This window comes from Balaenoptera borealis, assembly GCF_965194805.1.
Source record: "Balaenoptera borealis genome assembly, chromosome: 2".
In the NCBI taxonomy this organism is placed as follows: domain Eukaryota; kingdom Metazoa; phylum Chordata; class Mammalia; order Artiodactyla; family Balaenopteridae; genus Balaenoptera; species Balaenoptera borealis.
Genome location: NC_138867.1, coordinates 93,173,674 through 93,192,742, shown reverse-complemented (window position 1 = coordinate 93,192,742; position 19,069 = coordinate 93,173,674). Strand labels below are relative to the sequence as shown.

The window sequence follows — 19,069 nt, the reverse complement described above, 5'->3', positions numbered from 1 at the left end:
CACACCCTCCGCCTTCTTCTGGGACCTACCCCTTCTCTCTGCCCACGTGGCTCCTGCAAGAACTGTCCTGGCCACGGATGACTGGGTAGGCACTTGAGCCCAGCTGGGCGAGATGTTCCTTCCCAGGATTTTATTACTTGACACCAGAGAAACCAGTCAGCCTGGTATACTAAAGCAGGTGGTGTGCTGGTTTTCTGTCATCTGGGGAGCAGCCTGCAGCAGGGAAGAGGTGAAAGCCGTGCGCAGGGGCCGGACTGGCCGGGTGTGGTCTGGCCCGTGGTTCTCCTCTGCCCGGGCTCACTGTAGCCCTCTGACCAGGTACGCGGCTCCTCTGTGGGAGACCTGATATCCTTCCACCAAGACCCCCTTTTAAGCTATCTGAGTATGTTTCTGTCATTGGCAACCAAAGGTCTAGGTCATAAAAAATGGACAGTTAAATCTGTGAAGATACGCTCCAAACTGTGTGTAGTGTACTTTCCAGGGAGGGTCCTAGCATGAAGAATTTTATATAATGCTTGGATTTTAATTGTTTAGTTTATTTTTACAATGAGCATATAATTTTTTTGAAATCAGTAAGTTAGGTCTTAAGAAAAGCAAAAGCATTTCAGGTCTCCATCTAGTTCCCACAGAACCTAAATGATAAGTGACAAGGACATTTTTGCAGGAGGCCTGAGCACCATGCTGTCATGTGGAGGACTGTGTCTGAGCTGGACTTCAGAATTTACCGGCACTTCTAGGCATTAATCCCAAGGACTTTCGATGGACTCTCCTGGTACTTGGATGGGGAAAGCACCTCTGTTTTTCAGAGGGAAGTAAAGACGCCTATTACGACAGGCAGACCTAGTCTGACTCTCATGCCTGGAAGCTTGCTGGTGGTGGGGCACAGGCCTGTCCTAACTAGATGGCTGTTTCAATCCCATTTACCCTTTCAATGGATGTGATTCCACTGTCCTCAGCCTTTTCTTCCGTCCCAGTGAAACTTCATCTTAATCAAGACTGACTTAGAGGGTGAGGGCTGGGAGCTCCACCACTCTCCATTCCAATCTGGGGATTACGCCCCAGCGTGAGTGGTCAGCCAGGTGGGACCCTGGTTCCCTGGATGTTCCCAGAGCTCACTGCAAGGCTGCCATCACCAGTCTCACAAGCCTCACCCTGATCCACACCTGATGGCAGGACAAAAGGGACTCCAGCCTCCATGAGGACAGACTTGCTGTGGCTTATTCTGTCTTGGCCCCTTGTCCTTTCGCAGATTTAGATCGATGATTGTGCTTCCGCCCAGAGAGCTGAAATTGTGATGCTTGACCAAAAGGGTGGGCTTGATTAAGAATTCCTATTCCCACTTCTCATCAATTTAGTCCATTTGCCTCTCTGTTGTGATACATTGATAAAGTTATCCAGGCAACCCACATTACCTAGTTACTCTGTCCATTAAGACAATTACACTTGCTGATGCGGCCATGGCTGTATTTTTGCAAAAAATGAAATGTTTCAAAACTGAAACGGCAGCATCCCTGGGCTCCTGACTACAGAGTCAACTGATGGGCTGGCTACCATTTTTACTCTCCTTGCTGGTAACTGCCTCTCAGCTGCTCCCTTCTGAAACCATGACCTTGCTGTTACCGGGGGCTGCCCTGTGCTGCCAGAAAGGCGTCTGGAGGCCTGGTACTCAGCATTCCCTTCCTGAGACCTGGAGGAACAGCTGGCTGACTCTCTGATTAGAATTCTGCCAGCTGGCTCCAGTGGGAGGGGAGGAGATTGATGGAGCCACATAAAGCTCCAACTCAGAAAGCCTCTTGTCTTTCTTTCTTCCATAATCTTGACATGTGGGAATAGCTGAGTGGAATGGCAAGATTTACAAACAAAATTAATTATTATAATTATGAAAGCATCTGGTGGTCTGGGACTTTTTTTCTGAGCCACACTGAACATAAGCAGTCTGGCTGTATCAGGTCCCAAGAATGTGTGTTGCCACATGAATGCCTGTAACCCCCTCTCCGAGCTGCTCTGATTTGGGTGGGTGTGTGAAAGGGAATTTTTAAGGAGAATTGAGTAAAATCTGAGCTAAAGGTCTCTGTACTTTGATGCAAAGATCCATTGAAGGGCTTCCCTGGTGGCGCGGTGGTTGAGAATCTGCCTGCCAATGCAGGGGACATGGGTTTGAGCCCTGGTCTGGGAAGATCCCACATGCCGCGGAGCAACTGGGCCCGTGAGCCACAACTACTGAGCCTGCGCTCCGCAACAAGAGAGGCCGCGACAGTGAGAGGCCCACGCACCGCGATGAAGAGTGGCCCCTGCTTGCCACAACTAGAGAAAGCCCTCGCACAGAAACAAAGACCCAACACAGCCAAAAATAAAAAAAAAAAGGAAAAAAAAAAAAAGATCCATTGAAGACTGAATTTAGTTCAAGGGCCATTCTTCAGTGAGGTCATCCTTGCAAAATGCAACTATGTTCTGAGTTTATGTCAACCTACAGAAGGACATTACCTAAAATTAAGCTTCTCTAAGAAGCCTGTCTCAAAAATCAAGGCTCATCTATACATTAAAATATTTCTAAGAAATATTCACAATCAGGGTCTCCACTGAATAGCTGGTGAGAAAACATTCCCACTCCTGACTGGCTCTAAATTTGTCTCTGACTTAGATTAAAACAAAATTATTTTGAAGGCGGGGAGGTATGAGCAAAAGATCTGTAACACACCCCTTATAAGCTACTGAAATGGTACACAATTACTGTCAATCCAATTCTTGTGTTCACTAATGCAACAGAACAGTATCATTGACAACATGAGAACTACATTTTTATGCTAAATGAAGGTGGAAATTATAGATTATACACATTGGGAAAAGTCATTAAGAAGAGCATCTGCTTTCTGTGTTTAAACAGAAGAATCTGGTTTTAAGAAAAAAATAAATGATAATCTGTGCTTCCCTGAATAAGACAATTGTTGCTGCAGTCAAGAGGAAAGAAGTCCCTTGTGTTTGTGGGCACCTGGCCAAGTACATTACTGGGAATGTCCCCTTTCCTGAGGCACCAGATCCAGGACAGTTAAATCTGCACTTAGGCAGATGGCTGGGTCCTACCAGTGGGAAAGACAGATGGGACCATTAAGTTTCTCTCAGGTACCGAAAAAAAATCAGTATTTCTCCTTTTGCTCTTAAGATTGAATCCACCCTTATGTGTCTTTGGTCACTTGACCTGCAAGCAGACACTGTTTTTTTTTTAATCATGAGATCCAACCTGGCCTAGTGAAAAGAATAATATGCTTGGTGCCAAAGTCCTGGGCTCGGGTTCTGATTTCCCTCTTATCTATCAGCCATGTGACCTTATTTAGGCAAGTCACTCTCACCTCTGAGCCAAGGTTTTCTCACCTGTACAAAAGGGGTAAGTTACCCTTCCTGTCTTTTGTGATTTGGTTATCACATGACAATCTCTAACAAAGTACTTTCTAGACAGAACTGGGATATAAAGGGAAGGCATTCTATTTGCAGCAACAGGGACGGACCTAGAGATTATCACACTAGGTGAAGTCAGACAGAGAAAAACAAATATATGATATCACTAATATGTGGAATCTAAAATATGATACAAATGAATTTATTTATGAAACAGAAATAGACTCATAGACATAGAAAACAAACTTATGCTTATCAAAGGGGAAAGGGGGTGGGCTGGGATAAATTAGGAGTTTGGGATTAGCATATACAAACTACTATATATAAAATAGATAAATGACAAGGTCCTACTGTATAGCACAGGGAACTATATTCAGTATCTTGTAATAAACCATAATGGAAAAGAATCTGAAAAAAAAATCCATATATATATCCATATATATGTATCCATATATATCCATATATCTCTATATGAATCACTGTGCTGTACACCAGCAACTAACACAACATTGTAAATCAACTATAATTTTACAGAAAGAAAGAACAAGGGAAGGCATTCATGTTTTTAGGAGTTTTGGTGGCAAGAAATGAGAAGGTCATTAGAGAAAGTTTCATTCTGACCCTCCACCCACATCCAATAGAATCCAATGGCTTCCGCAAATTATGCTTAGCAAGGTGTTCACTGCTTTCCTCCCCATCTTTTTTCAAGTACCCACTTCAGTTTTCTAGATCCACAGATACTGAACTTGAACCCAGGTTCATGACTAAGTGTCTGCTAAGCACACGCTATGATTATGCATCACTCTACAAGGCAAAGAGGTGGGAGAAGGGAAGTCTGTTGCCTGAGAGGGGCTTACAAAGGACAGAGGCACAAGAGGAAGGGAGAGAATGGAGCCTGGAAATAGGATGCGGTCTGGGTCTTGGGTGCTTAAGGACCATTTGCAGCACATGGGCCTTCTTCACCGCCCCAAATGCTTCTTGAAAATCAAGGACTGTAACGAAATGGAGGGTAGAACCAAAAGGGGGAAGTGCACCGGACAGAAAGGTAGGTTTGGGTTCCACCTCCTTGCGCAAATCACCCCTTCTCTCTGGGCGGCAGTTCCCACACTGGTAAAGTGAGAAGGCGCTTTCCAGCTCTCCCATTCTGACTCCCTGACTCTGATTCCCGGGAGCAGGATGCAAACTGGGGGTCGGGGGGTAGAATTCTGTCCTCCCGCAAGCCTCACAGTCCTTAAGAGCCGGGTCACTGCACGCCAAGCCTAGTGAGCGGACCACCCGTGGGCACGCATCCAGCTCGCGGCAGAAAGGCCGAGAATTACCTGGTGTGGCTGTTAGAAGACAGGCTCTCCCAAGGCTGCACACTGCAGCCGGCCACAGCATAGGCTCCCCCACAGCTGCCGTCCAGCTTCATGAGCAGGGCCTTGGCGGCGTTCTCGGCTGTCTTCCGGCAGTCGTGAGCTCGCTTGAGCATCTGAGTGATGTTTTCATCCCCTGACGGGTCTCCTGCATCACAGGAGAAGCCAATGGGTTAATCAGCGCTGGTCTAGATGAGTGAGTCTGGATAATCAGTAGCCAGTTACTCGGGGTGGAGGTGGCGCAGTAGAGAGGAGCCCAGCGGTGGATGCCAGTGAAGAGACACGCGTCCTGGGCCTGGCTCTTCACCGAGAAACCGCACTGTGGAAGGCATCTTCTCTGCTCTGGCCTCCACGGTCCTCCCCGACAAATGAGGGGCTGGCCAGTAGGAGCTCTGAGGTCTGTTTCCAGCTCTCACCTGCTATGATTTTCTAATTCCCCAGGCTCCTGGCTGCTCCCCACGCTCAGCCCCAAGTCTCCTGTGTGGCCCTTCTCCCCTGCGCTGGTTGGTACTTCCCTGTGAACGAGGCCAGGGAGAAACTGAGGCCAAACCCTGCGATCTCTCCACGAGTCTGCAGCTTTGCTTAGAGCTTCGTGCAGGCACGAGACACAAAACTAATGGTTAAAAGGAGACCTTGAGACTGGCTCTGACTGTCCTCTATGGACGCTATCCCTGACCTTTCTCTCTGAGCTGGGTCATGGCCAGGGGCGAGCTCCCCCGCCTCCAGAGGCCAGGAAACTGGGCTGGAGCAAGACGTCAGGGTCGTGGCCACCACCACAGAGCCAGACAGGGAATTCCCAGCCCAAGACAGTCACTTTCTTGTTGTGTTTTCAAAAACCATGCCGGCCAAATAAGTCATTGGTTTGTTACCTCTGCAGCCCAGGCCCATGATCTTCCAAGTATGTATATATGAAATCTTATGCCAAAGCCTAAGATACAAAACTGGCAAATGTGGAACTGGTTGAAGTGGGCAGGGGTGGGGGGCATACACTCAGCTTCTCCATCCTCCACGCCCACCACTGAGGCCCAAAGAAACTCCTCCAGCTTCCCAGGCACAGTTTGAAAAGCACTGGTCTAAATCATCTAGAATGAATGCCTGTGCAGTCAACAAAGAAAAAACCCACAATAACTGACACTGTGGGTAAATGTTACAACTAGTACTTGCTTCCCTGTGCAACTACATGGCACGTTAGGGCAGGCTGACAGGTCAGCAGCCGTTGTCAGCAGAATGGAAGAGTGAGATTTAATAGGGAGCTGCTAAAAAGTCAGTCAACGCTCTGCTTTACAGAGGAGGGGGAGGAAACGTGGGTGTGCGTGTCCCGCAGGCTAAGATTCCCTGGACCTCCCTCTGGCCACTTCTCTGACAACTTTCATGCTTTTTTCTCCTTCCACAAATAAGATATTTTACATATGTCGCACCAACTGACTGCTCTCTGAATTCTGAAAAGGCGTATTACTGACTGCCCCATTTTATAAACAGACCCATGAGCTGCCCAGGATTATGTTAATACAAGGCATTTTATTATTGATTTTAAATATTTAAAATGCAGATTTATTTAAGTCCTTTCAGCTCCTACCAAGTAACTGTGCTGAGTAGGTACGAGCCTCATAAAAGGTACCTTTCAAAGATGGAACAGTTTAAGACATTCCTCTGATACAAACTGGAAATAAGATGATTGATTTTTTTCCTTTAATTGATCATTTTCCTTAATACTTACATTAAAAAAAAAAAACAAAAAAAACCTGACAGCAGGCCAAGATCATTTTAGAATCTGTTTAAGAGGAGGAATAAAGTTTTATGGTTTGGTTAAAAGACCCTGAAAAATGAGGTTCCTAATGGAAATGCTGGCAGAGTTTCTACTTCTGGGCTGGGATGGTAATCCTATTAAAAAAAAAACAACAACCCAGAAATCCCAGAGATGGGGGTGGAAGGATGGTCACCCATACAAATGGAGGCCTGCTTCCTCGCTGGGTGACTTGGATCTGAAGCAGGAAATTAATACCCAGGATACTTCATTCCCTTCAGGCTTGCTTCAGATCCCTGTCCGTGTCAACACTGAAGGAGGAAAAATAGGTGAATGTTCAGTGCAAAAGCTAGAGCCCAGGCAGGGAGCCAGGAGCCGGCAAGGAGGACAGGGACGCATCCTGGAGATACCCCGACGGCGACCTTCTCTGCAAGGCGTGTCCTGGAAGGACTAGCTCTAATGGGGGCTCACAGCCCGCGAGGAAAAGCCAGTCCACGACAGGTGGCCTGGTGCCCAGCCTGCCCACACCGCCCACCTTTGACTCTGGAGTGGTCTGCTCAGTTTTCTGTTTCCCTGCCATGGCTTCTCGGGAGAAGCCGCGGTCATCAGGTGTAGGCTGAGGGAGTCTGCAGCCCTCAGCATCAGAGACGGCAACCTCTGTCCCTGGAGCTCTCTTTCCTCCCAAACACTGTGTCCACTGCCACTGCCCTCATGTTATCTCAAGGCCCAGAGCCATAGTCACTGGTGAAGTTTTGGCAGACGATGGTAACTAGGATGCCACACTCGTGTCTTTTTCAGTTCATAGCCCTTCTAGTTACTCAACGGGGAGGGTCAGCAGTGGGAAGCGGTGTGGATCTGGAGGGAGGAATCACGCCAACAGGACGCGTGACCCCTGGGGTGAGGGAGCGGCAGGGCGGCGAGGTGGGCTGGCAACACCTCTGCTCCCCCGCAGGGGCTGCCGGGGCTCGCACTCGGTGAGGCCGACAAGAGCAAGGTATGAAACGTTCCTCTGCATTCCCACGACACCTGGAGACCAGGCAGGGGGAACCCACGCTTCCAACCTACTCAAAGGAACAAACCTGGAGGAAAAGCACAGCCAACAAAAGCAGCCAGAAGAGGCAAAGGCCTTGTGGGCAGCAAAGGGACCCTCAACAACCAGCATCAGAGAGAGGCTGCGGGAAAGCTGGTCCCTTTCATCGTGAACCTGGGCCTCCCACTCCATCTGGTTCTACTGCCAGCCGGGGAGAGTATGTTTCCTGAGAGGGTTTGTTTGTTTTAACTTGTCTGTAATGCTGTTTCCACTCCAGTTCTTGCTGCATTCAACATAAACAATTTACTCACTCAGTCACGAGGAAAAAATGAAAAACACACTTGACAAGGGAATTTCATGTTGTCGGGAGGTGTGCCAATGCCAACAGCCGAGATGGGGGCAGGAGAGCAAGAGAGGTGGGGGATGAGGAGGAAGGGGACGGAGGGACTCCGGCCACACTTACCAGGAGACGACCCCACACCAGCCGCGCGGAACTGCCCCAGGATGAGGCTCTGCTCGCTCTCGGCCAGCGCCAGGAGGAGTTCATAGGCTTCGATGCACTGCTCACTGAAACAGAAGCACACGGCATCCTCAACTCGGGCAGAGGACGGCGAGCCTCTCCAATGCAGTGCTGTGCCCGGGGTGGGAAGCAGCTCGGGACCTGGCTCTCAGCCTCGCCATCCATGTCAGCAAGGAAATACCCAGGGATACTCCTGGCCAGAGCCAGGGTCTTGCTCTGTCATGTGGCCCCCTCCCCTGCCCTTGTTTTTTTTTTTTTTTTTAAACTTTAAACTAGGATCTAGAAAAATACAAGAAAAGCAATAAAGATGAGGGAGGCAAGTCTGTTGGCCCTTTGATGATCAGTTCAGAGGGAAAGGTAACACACGCTCCTGACAGCCAGCCTCTGAGATGCTCTCCAACTGCCCTGGTCTCTACATGTTGCTAGTCACACCCTTGCATAATCTCCTTCCACGTTGTTGCAGGGTTGGTCTGTGTGACTAAGTGAATAAGGCAGAAGTCATGGGAGGTCACGTCCGAGATTAGGTTATTAAAAAACTTGGTGATTGCCATCTTGGTCTCTCTCCTCCCTTCACTTTCCCTCTTGGATCATCCTCTTTAGAGGAGGCCAGCTGCCGTGCCTTGAAGACTCTTGAGCAGCCCTATGGAGAGGCCCATGTGGTTAGGAACTAAGGCGCCTAGCCAACAGCCAGTGAAGGACTGAGGACTCTACCCAAAGCGTCTCTGAAGCAGATCTGCCAGCCCCAGTTAAGGTTTCAGCTGATGCAGCTCTGGCTGAGAGCTTGACCAGAACCTCGTAACAGACCCTGAGCCAGAACTACCTAGACAAATCATTCCCAGATTCCTGACCCTAGAAACTGTGATGTAATAAATAGTCATACAATAATAGGTAATTCATATAAGCACCCTAGAAAGGGGACTGTTTTGACCCAGACCCGCCTGTTCAATAGAATGGCTACTAGCCACATGTGGATATTTAAATTGAAAAGAATTTAAGGTAAATAAAATGAAAAATTCAGTTCCTCCGTTGCAATAGCCACATTTCATATGTTTAACAGCCATGTGTAGCTAGCAGTTACCATACTGGACAGCACAGAGAACAGTTCCATCATCACAGAAAGTTCTATTAGATGCTTGTACGACTGTTCCATGAAACACTCACAAAATCTCTGACAAGAGTTTGAGTATGGATTTCTAAGAGGAAGAAAATTAGTCTCTCTTTGGGTACACCAGGTAGAGGATCAAAGAGCAACCTCTTGAAAGCCACTGCTGCCTGTGACCCCACATGGACCACGTCTGTACTGGACGGAGTGTATGCCTAATGCCTCAGTCATCCTGGCCAGATGCCTGCAGTAGTGACATTCCCCCCCAGGCAGAGAACTGATTAGCTTCTCCAAGCTGAGCCGGGGAAATGTTGCTTTACTCAACACTTAGTCAACAGACTGTTTTTTATTGTCTTTACTTTCAAGTTCCTTTACTAAGAGATAAGGAAAAGGGCCCAGTGACTGCCTCTGGGTACCGGCAGCTCCTCCTCTCAAGGGCAGTTGGTCTTTCAAGTTAGAGACGCTGGGACATTGTTTCTTCTGTACGGATGAAAGGCAGACTGCCGGTGCAGAACGGCCTGTTTCAAGAGTTGTCATAGACGATTATCTGTTTGCTTTGCTGTGTCTGTCAACTAGTAGGATTGCTTTCTTGCTTTGGTCTCCTATATTTAGGTTTGATATGTTTTCTGAAGAAGAACTGTTTCTTAAAACAATACTGAATTCTGTAAAGGATGCCAAGCGTAAGATACAATCGCTACTCTGGGACTTTGGTAAATATGCCTAAGTGGTGACACTAATAAATCTATGAGAACAATAAAGCATAGTTTCGTAGCTTTTACCAAGCAGTAATTTAAAAATAGATAAATTCCAAAGCCAATGAAGCTGAAAAAAAAAGTGGTACATTCATATACCACTTGCTCATCAATGAATGAATCATATTCATTTCAACTGGTTTGTTTTTATGGGAAAAAAACTGGCAGCATGCCTGAAGAGCCATGAAAATATTCATACCCTTTGACCTATAATTCCTGCTTCAGGGATTTTATCTTGAGGAAAATACTCACAAGAATGAAGGTTTCTGTATTAAATTATTCACCATAGAATTATTTTCAGTATCAAGAGTCTGCAAAAGTCTAAATGTCTTTTAGAGAAACGAGTAATAACACCATATGAACTTGATGTAGGGGATACAGCCAGTCAAAATAAATGGAGACTTTTAAGCAACATTACAAATCTGTAACAAACTGAAGGAAGACAACGCACCAAATTTACAACAATGTAAAATATATATGAATATGAATAAAGACTGGGAAAAAAGATTAGAAAGAATAAGACTTGAACATGTAACACAAAACTTGATGTTTTGAGGGATACTACTCGAACAAAATAATATTTAAGTTGACCATGCAAACAGAAACATACCTGTTTACTAATACCATACGCATTACCCTTATTTTCTTAATTGCTGCCACCAGGGTGCTAATTGATTTTCAATATACATCACACTAGCATTTGCTGGTTATGTTTTCTACTTTCATGCAGAAGCTTGCTATGGATGCATTTCTAAATTAAGGTGGCTATTCGCCCGCCCCGCCCCACTTCCTACCTGTACTGTAGGGCCAGCCTCAGCGCGGTGGCATTGGATTCGTATTTCCCCACCAGCATGCTCATTCTCTCAGCATTGCTTTTGCATTCTTCCAGAGTTATGGTCAGAAGGTCATTTTGGGATTTGAGGTGTTCGATACGGCTACAAAGGAAGGAAAATCACGTTCACAATTTTACACCAGGACTACAATGAATTTGCCAAGATTTTAGCCATTGACTCTAGATTCCGGCCAAAATGCATGCTGGATGTGAGCTCATCAGATGTTTTAGTAAATGTAACTGATGACACGTAATAAAGGAAGAAGCTCAAAGCTGAAGAATCACTAAATTCTGTGTGAATGAGAAATAAAAAATAAACTCCTGGTTATTTCCCAGCCAGCCACAGACAAGCCATTTGCTAGATACTGCACTAGGCTCTGGAGATACACCAAGGAAAGGAACCAACCACGTGACCTCAGGCCCTCATGAGAGTTACAACTGGTATGCTTCAATGAACCACCCTCCACAGGGACAAATGAAATCACAGTAATAGTTACCATTTGTTGAGCCCTTGATCAGTAACTCTCCCAACAGCCCTCTGAACTAAGTATTATTATCCCCATTTCTCAGAGGCGGCACGGAAAGGGTAATTAATACCTGGGATTTGAACCAGGCACTTTGACCCCAGATCCTTGACTCAGAACACTCACTATGGACCAGGAACAAAAGATGAATCAGTGAATGAACAAGAAACTGCACTTAAGGGGCCTTTGAATGGCAACTGTGGATCGTGTCCAAAGCTCCTTCCAGCTTGGACAGACCCCTAACTGCTAACTACTGGTAGGATAAGTGGTGGGAACTTTAAGTTTTACAGGAATCAGAACTGTACGTTCAGGGCAAAAGTTCATGGCAAAGTCGGAAAGCAAATCAGAAAAACGTAAGTCTTCAGCCTCTCTGTTTTCTGTCCCAGGACACTGATGATCTAGATGCAATGATTCATTTCCCATGGGACATGCCCATCTGTAGTACTCTGACCACCAAGTCTTAAAGAGACACAGGATTTCACACACACGAAATGTTAAGGGGCTTGGAAGTCATTTGCGTTGAGGATAAATCTTAGGGGCACGTATCTTAGAGCAGATTATGGAGACACTCGCCAACGCAGGACACGTCCGGTGAGTGTATAGCTAAGACCGCTGTGTGGCTTTGGCAACAACAAGGTCAGTTCAACATACGGTGTTACAAGGACACAGTCTTCTGTCCTTGTTCACATTCAGACTTCTTCAAACAATCCCCACTCTCTCGTTTACTTCTCAACTTGCTCCAGTTACATTCAGTCCCTACTAATTAGATGAAACTGTTGACTCAGCTCACAGACCTCCATGTGGTCAATTCTATCTTAGAGGCCTTCTCAGGCAGCACCCCTGTAATCGGGTATGGCTTCCTTCTTGAAACGTTCTCCTTTACTTGGGTCATGATAGGTGTCTTACTGGTTTTCTTCCTACCCGCAAGGTCATTTCTTCTGTCTCCTTTGCCGACTCCCTCCTTCTCTATAAAATCTGTGAGGGTTGATGTTCCCTCCGGACTCCATCCTGGGCCCCTCCCTCTATCAACACTCTCCCCCTGGGGGTGATTTTATCCAGTGCCACAACTTTAACAGGCATTTATATTCCCATTGCTCCCAGATTTCTTGTCCAGACCTCTCTCCTGAGTGCCAGTCTCACATATCCAGGGTTTCGTACGGACACCTCCAATTTAACATTCCCAAAGGGGACTCTTGATTTTCCTCAAACCTTATCTTCCTCCATCTTCTCCATCTCCGTAAATGCCACCACCGTGTACCCAACACCACCAGTAAGACAACTGAGACTCTCCTTTGAGACCATCCCTTTTTCTTACATCTGTGGGTTTTTACCACCAAACATATACTGACCCCTTCACATCACCACCACCTGGGCCACTGCAAAACTGGCTCAGCTTCCACTCCTGCCCACCTCTTTCCATTCTTCACACCTGAGTGAACTTTCAAAATTTAAATCAGATCTGTTCTTCCCCTACGTAAAACCCTTTAACAACTTCCAATGACAGAGTACAGAGTAAACTTTGTCCATGGCCTCAAAATCTGTATCCCACCCAGCCCTGCCTATTCTGCCACTTTATCTCATGGAACTCCTCCTTTCACTCATTCTAGTTCAGTTCCATTGGCATTTGGGCAATTCTAACTTCATGCCAACCACTTCCCAGCCTTGAAGTTGGTAAGGTGGCCCATAAGTCTCTTCCTAGTTTGTCATATGGCTGTTCCTTTTTCCCCTGAAAATCTCAGTTGACATGTCCCCCCTTCAGAGATGCCTTCCCTGGCTGCCTACTAAAATCAAGCCTTTCTGTTATTCTGTCACAGTGTCCTATTTATGTGGAGCTTTCTTACGCTCATATTTATTTGTCTGCTTTTTGTCTAGCTCCCTTAACAGGATATAGCTCCATGAAAGTGGGGATCTTGTCTGTTTTACTTTCTTTTGCATCCAAATAGTCCAGCATATAGTAAGTGCTTAACACGTATTTGTTAAATGAGAAAACACACTTTTGAGTAGACATGACACCCACCCCTGCCCCCCACACACAAACACAAGTTAAAGGCTGTAATATTTTTGGAGGGTAATAGGACTCCAACTTTGAGATAGGTAGTTAAATAACAGACACCAGAACATACTGGTAGATTATTTACAAGAATTCCCATGTTCTAGCAGTAGCTGTGATAATATAGAAAACAACGGAGGTGAGGTAGAGGGGCCGGGAGTGATCAGCTGGGCTATTTAACAGCTCTGGACTTGAGGCAAGTCATTCAAAGTCAAAGCCTTTGTTTTCTCATTTGCGAAATGGGACTATCCTGCCCTCCCAAGTTGAGGGTTAAGAGGTTGTCAGAGGGAGCCTTTTGTAAGCTGTTAAATTCCATGATAACGTGAGCTACAAGCACCAAATAGTTCCCCCTTCTTTGGTCTCTCCTAGGTGCATATAATTGAAGAGAAAGGAACCTCCCCTCAAATTCAACAACAAAGCAGGCTTGTTAAATCCCAGGATCCGTAGAGGAGATCCTCACTACACAGAGGGCCCCTGAAGGCATCTGACTTCATTAAACTGCAAAGGGCATATCTGATTCAATTTTTAAGCACTCCTCTGCCTGTGATACTGAGAGGGCTGCTTTTTTACTGCTACAAGGCAATCATCAGGATTGTCACTCTTAAGTATTTCGGATTTAATAAGGAAACCATTTAATTTCAAGATTTAAAATGACCTAGATAGCCGTATTTCCTTGGTTCTCAAGTGCTATATTAAACAGCTTCAAATCAGGGAGGACTAACAGGGTAATTCAATTTATTCAGGTTTGCCATACACCAGGGGAATGGCATCCACATTTCTTACTGGTTCGCTCGTAAACCTTTCCAATTCTGACTGTGCTCTCCCACTGAAGATTGCTAGGTCAGGGCGGCCACAGCACACTTGGATGCCATCACTAGTCCATTCTGCCACCGCGGAGCCAATTCTGAGTAGTTGCCGTGGCTTGGCCCTGGTCCTTCTCTTTTGCGTTTTTAGCAGCTCTCTTTCATTGCCGGACAACACACAAGCCAGTCTTTGCCAAGAGGCAGGAGGACAAACTCAAACCACCTCTGGCATAAGATTTAGGAAGAACCCATAAAACTGGGTACACACAGTTAAATTACTCTAAGCAGGACAGTTAGACCTACTTAGATAATCAGAACTAAGTGGGACAGGATGTAGGGATGGGGGGATGTGCACATTTGCAAAAAGCCTAAATAAAATTAGGCAACCCTCAGTTCGAGCAGGGAGGGTTAGACCAGCACGCCTGCTCCATCGCAGGAGCGCCTTCGTCAGGTTGCTTCTGCTGGCTCCAGGCACCCCTGGGTGCTCAGTCCACATCCCAGAGCTGCTGTCTGTGGTTCTCAGCAGCTCAGGCTGCATGCCTGGGAGAGACCTTGCCATCCTGACCTACTTGTCATTCCATATGGACTGCTCCCGGGACTCGCTCCTTAATTTGCTAGGGCCAGTGCAAAATGAAAAGGTGGGGGCCCCTGGCTCATAAGTTATTAAGAATTTAAAACAGTGACAGCAGAGCAGTAAAGCAAGTGTGGGGTCCCTTTAAGCACGAGGCCCTGTGCGTTTGATGACAGGTCACACAATGCCCATGAAGCCAGCCCTCCTGGGATGAACAGGATGGTGGAAACTCCCCACCCACCAGCCTGACAGCATCACTCTATGGCACAACACATAAGCCAACCTGAGTTGATCTTTGGGAAGGGAAAGGACTTGCCCCCAGTGCCACCATCCAAATATGCAGAATTTCTCCTTACCTATTCAACCGTTCCGTTTCCACCTCAAACTCCCTAATTTTGCTTTCCGAGATGGCAGATCCATGGGAGTACAGTGTCTGGAAGATCTCTTGGATGTTGGAGCAGTCCTGAAGAGAGTGGGCCAGATGCTCCGCCACACTGCTGGATACCTGTACAGGTGAGCATTAATCCCCCTCTGGACAGTGTCACTTCAGGGACGCTGGTCCCCAGGCATGCTTTGCATGCAAAACAATTTAAAGCCGATGTTCCTTGAGAATCAGGCACAGGAGATAGCTACCCCGATCTTTCTCAGTTTGTATAATATAATCCTAGTATAAAAAGTTAACTACTGTGAAACAGTACATAAAACAGTGTCAAAATGCAGCGGCATCTTTTAAGCTGCATCCTGGGCAGCAGGCATGTGGGATCATGAGTATTTAGAGACCTAAAATTTTGGATATTAAACAGAGTCTGGACATCCTTCCCCCTTCCGAAACCGCCTGCCACCCCAGACTTGTCTCCGGCTGTTGTAGTTAAGGGGAGCGTCCCACTCCTTTATGTTCATAATTTGGCTTTGGCATGGAATCTGGGTGCATGCAATTTCTGCCCAGCACAGAAGTCTAAAATAGGGCCTTAAGAGTGCTGTTCAGGTTTTCCCCACCCCTGAGGATCAAATAGCTGGATTTCCCAGGCTTACCCCAGAATTCTAAACGACATCCCCAGGGAACTGAAATTCCCTTTCCACCATTTTTCAGCTTACAGCCCCGCGGGGTTCAGGGCTCTACAAATGAAAACTCTAGTACTGAGCTGGAAGGTTCTGGTCTGTCACAGCATTGGCCACACTTCAAAGGCAGCAATCATCCTCACTGGAGAGCACCTTCCCTTTCAAGAGGGACGTGCAAAAGGTAAAGTTCTCTTAGAGCTTCCTGACTCACTCCGTCTCTGGGGAAGCAGGGTGATATAAAGCAGATACTTTAAGACTTTCATCTACATTGCCAGTAACCAGACCTAAATCATTTCTTTCTGAATGGTTTCAGCTAGAGAAAAAAAAAAAAAATCTCCCTTAAAGCTGAAGAAGTGATTCACCACATGCAAACCACTATACATTTTCATCTGATCCTTTGGAAGGAAATCAGGTATGATTTCTTATTATAATTAACTGGTTTACTGCGGGTGAACTTTGGAAGTTCTTCTATCATGGATAAACCACTGTGTAGCTTTACTGGGTACTTTGTTGCCTTGTTTCTCGTGAACACTCACCCCTATGCTGCTGATTTCTGAGCCCAGGACTGGCCGATCAGACGATGAAGATTCGGACCTGGTCTTTGATAGCTTCACTCTCTCAGCAATCTTAAAAAACAAAACAAAAAATTTTCAAAAAACAACACGTAACTCCCCATATAAACTGTTGAGACTCTGTTTATACAGGGCAGCTACTCTTTAACTGTGGCAACTAAACTGATTCATCGAGTCTTAAAAACGACTCACTTGTCCAGTTTTTCTGCTTAACTCACGGTTTTTCAACCTTAGCACTTTTGACATTTGGGGTTGGATATTCTTTGCTGTAGGGACTGTTCTGTGCATCGTGGGGTGTTAAGCAGCACCCGTGGCTTCTAGCCATAAGATGCCAGTAGCACTCCAGCTATGACCATCAAAAAGGTGTCCAGACATTGCCAAATATCCCTTGGGGGACAAAAATCACTTCTGATTTGACTTGACTTAATAAACTTGATGGTTGAGAACCAACCTTCTCGCGGAGACTGGTAGGGCTACTGGGGAGAGGACATTATCATTTGAACAGTCTCTCTGGAGTAGACTCAACTTAGGAGCGGGGCGGGGGGTGGGGGTGGGGGCTGTGGCTGAGAACGGAGGGGCTACTTCTCACAGCTGCCAGGGCCTGCCCATCACAATCTGTTTTTCTGCTGGCAGGGCTGTCAGTCCTGTGAGCGGGGAGATCATTGGTTCATTCCTCAGGGTCCCCTCCTGGGCTGAACCTTGACCCTCGAGAGCAGCTCTCCACCCACCCCTCGGCACTGTAGAGCCTGACAAAACATCTCACTCTCCACAACGACCTGTCAGCTGTGACACGCTCCAGCTGGCTGATCAATGAGAGCTGGTGTCCAGCCTGCAGCCGAGAGAGACTTAGAACGTTAGTGGGTTATCTCTGCCTGCAGCTCCAGCACAGGAGACCCCCGGGGGCCGGCCGAGCTGACCGCACGCCTGCACAGCGGCCCCGGGAGCTCACCTTGGCGATGGGGACGTCGTTGCTACTGCTGCTTGTGCTGAGCTCTCCGGTGCTGGGGTTAACAGGGCGATTGGCGGAAGCGAGGCGGCCAGGGCTGGAGGGCCCTGTGGCCTGCACGCTCTGCAGTCTAGTTTGAAGCTCTCGAACCTGAAAGAACAACACCTTCAGATACAGCGGGTGGGTTCCCCGGCCAAAGAGCAGAACAGCCAGATTGGGGGAGGGGAGGGCAGCGCTTTCATTTACGTTAAGAAACCGGCTTCCCTGAAAAGCTGAGTCGGTTGAGCCCACACAAAATGCACTGTTGTTCTTAACTAGTCCGCCATGTGCTGGCCAAGTATCTGTTCTTCAAAAGTACGAAGGGAACATGTTTCCTAAGGCACTGGAAGCTTCCAGCAGAAGTAGAATGACCATCTTTGAGGGATGTTTGTTCATTCAGCCTCGTGTGCCTGACACACATGGGCACAAGGGACAGAACCCAGGATGAGATCTGTACTCGCGTGGACCTCGGAGCTCAGCGGAGAGAGATAATTTCAACACAAGCGCACACGCATGCTATAAATACCTATCCAGAGTTTGCAGGAAGCAGGTAAGGCGAAGAGAGTGACTCCACCTGAAGTCATTAGGGAGCCATCCTTGAGTAGAGCCTCACAGGTGAACAGGGCTTAATGGATGAGATGAGTAAGGGGCTGGCTTTGGTGGTGGGGTGGGGAGAGTAGCTTGGATGACACACTGTGTCTGAAGAACTGCAAGTTATTCAGTGTGCACAGTGTAGGAGAGAGACCTGCCCTGGGAAGGAGGTGAGGCTAAGGTGACGAGGCAGAGATGGTACCCATGGCTTCTCTCCAAGGGACTTCGAGATGAGATTATCCTGGGGACAGTGGGAAGGAATATCTAAATAGCCCTTCGGTACAGAGAAACACAGGGCCCTTTCAATTACATTTAGAACACACATTTACCTGCACAGAATTTAAATGTCCAAATCCTGCTTCTCTATGGTTACGGCTCACAGACTTCCAAAGAGAGACGTGTTCCAAGCAAGTGAAGATGATTGTTAGAAATTGGTCTCTCTGATGACCTTGATCACGGTTTTATCATTACGTACAATGTCTATCTTAAAGGGCACACTGACTGTAGCATCCAAGGGCCCTTACAAATGGGCAACAGACCCCACTGGGAAAAACTGGCACCAGGACATCTAAGGCAGGGATTCCCCAACTTGTCAGTGTACCAGAATGTCCCAGAGGGCTTGTTAAAACACAGAGCTCAGGGTGTCACTCTCAGGGATTTTGATTAGTAGGTGGAGACCAAGCCTAGGAGTCTGCGTATCTAACAAGCTCCCAGGAGATGCAGATGCCAGGTCCCAGTTAGGGGCTCGCACCTTGAGCAGCAGTGACCTAAGGGACTGCCAAGGCCACATGGTACTTTAGTCCCCGACACAGAAGAAGCAGGGCTGCACCCCTGCCAGCCCTGACGCCAAACCCTTCCAGGCAAACCCTTCTCTAAAAGCGACTGGAGAGCTTTTCATATTCAATATCTTGCATGTCTCCACCCTGCTAAATTGGGAACCAAAAGTAATTGAAATTTCAATAATTCATCAGCATATTAGAAGCCAAAATAGGAAAATTCCCTCGGAGAGAACTGCATTCAATGGTGAAACAGCTCAAAAGTGCCTAATAGCTGGCTCTGCTGCGGCTTCCAGTAACTGTGGGTTAACAGAAATGTGTGTCGTCCTCATAAAGGGCCAGACACAGAGCTGCCTTCAAAATAGTTTAAAGACTAGAAAAACACATGCCTGTCAAAGTCAAGTGGTATT

The 19,069-nt window shown here is 47.0% G+C and overlaps 1 protein-coding gene across 3 annotated transcripts in view; it reads right to left on the bottom strand.

Annotated features, from left to right (window-relative positions):
• The window catches only part of MCC (MCC regulator of WNT signaling pathway), a gene marked incomplete at its 5' end in the record, with an annotated part of 423,545 nt that overhangs the window by 36,098 nt on the left and 368,378 nt on the right, over positions 1–19,069 (bottom strand). For all 3 annotated transcript variants that reach the window (XM_082375453.1, XM_082375455.1, XM_082375454.1), the window contains 6 exons: positions 4,713–4,896; positions 7,986–8,089; positions 10,691–10,831; positions 15,033–15,181; positions 16,272–16,361; positions 17,257–17,403. In XM_082375453.1, the coding sequence (XP_082231579.1) occupies positions 4,713–4,896; positions 7,986–8,089; positions 10,691–10,831; positions 15,033–15,181; positions 16,272–16,361; positions 17,257–17,403 (815 nt within the window). The remainder of the gene's footprint in view (positions 1–4,712; positions 4,897–7,985; positions 8,090–10,690; positions 10,832–15,032; positions 15,182–16,271; positions 16,362–17,256; positions 17,404–19,069) is intronic.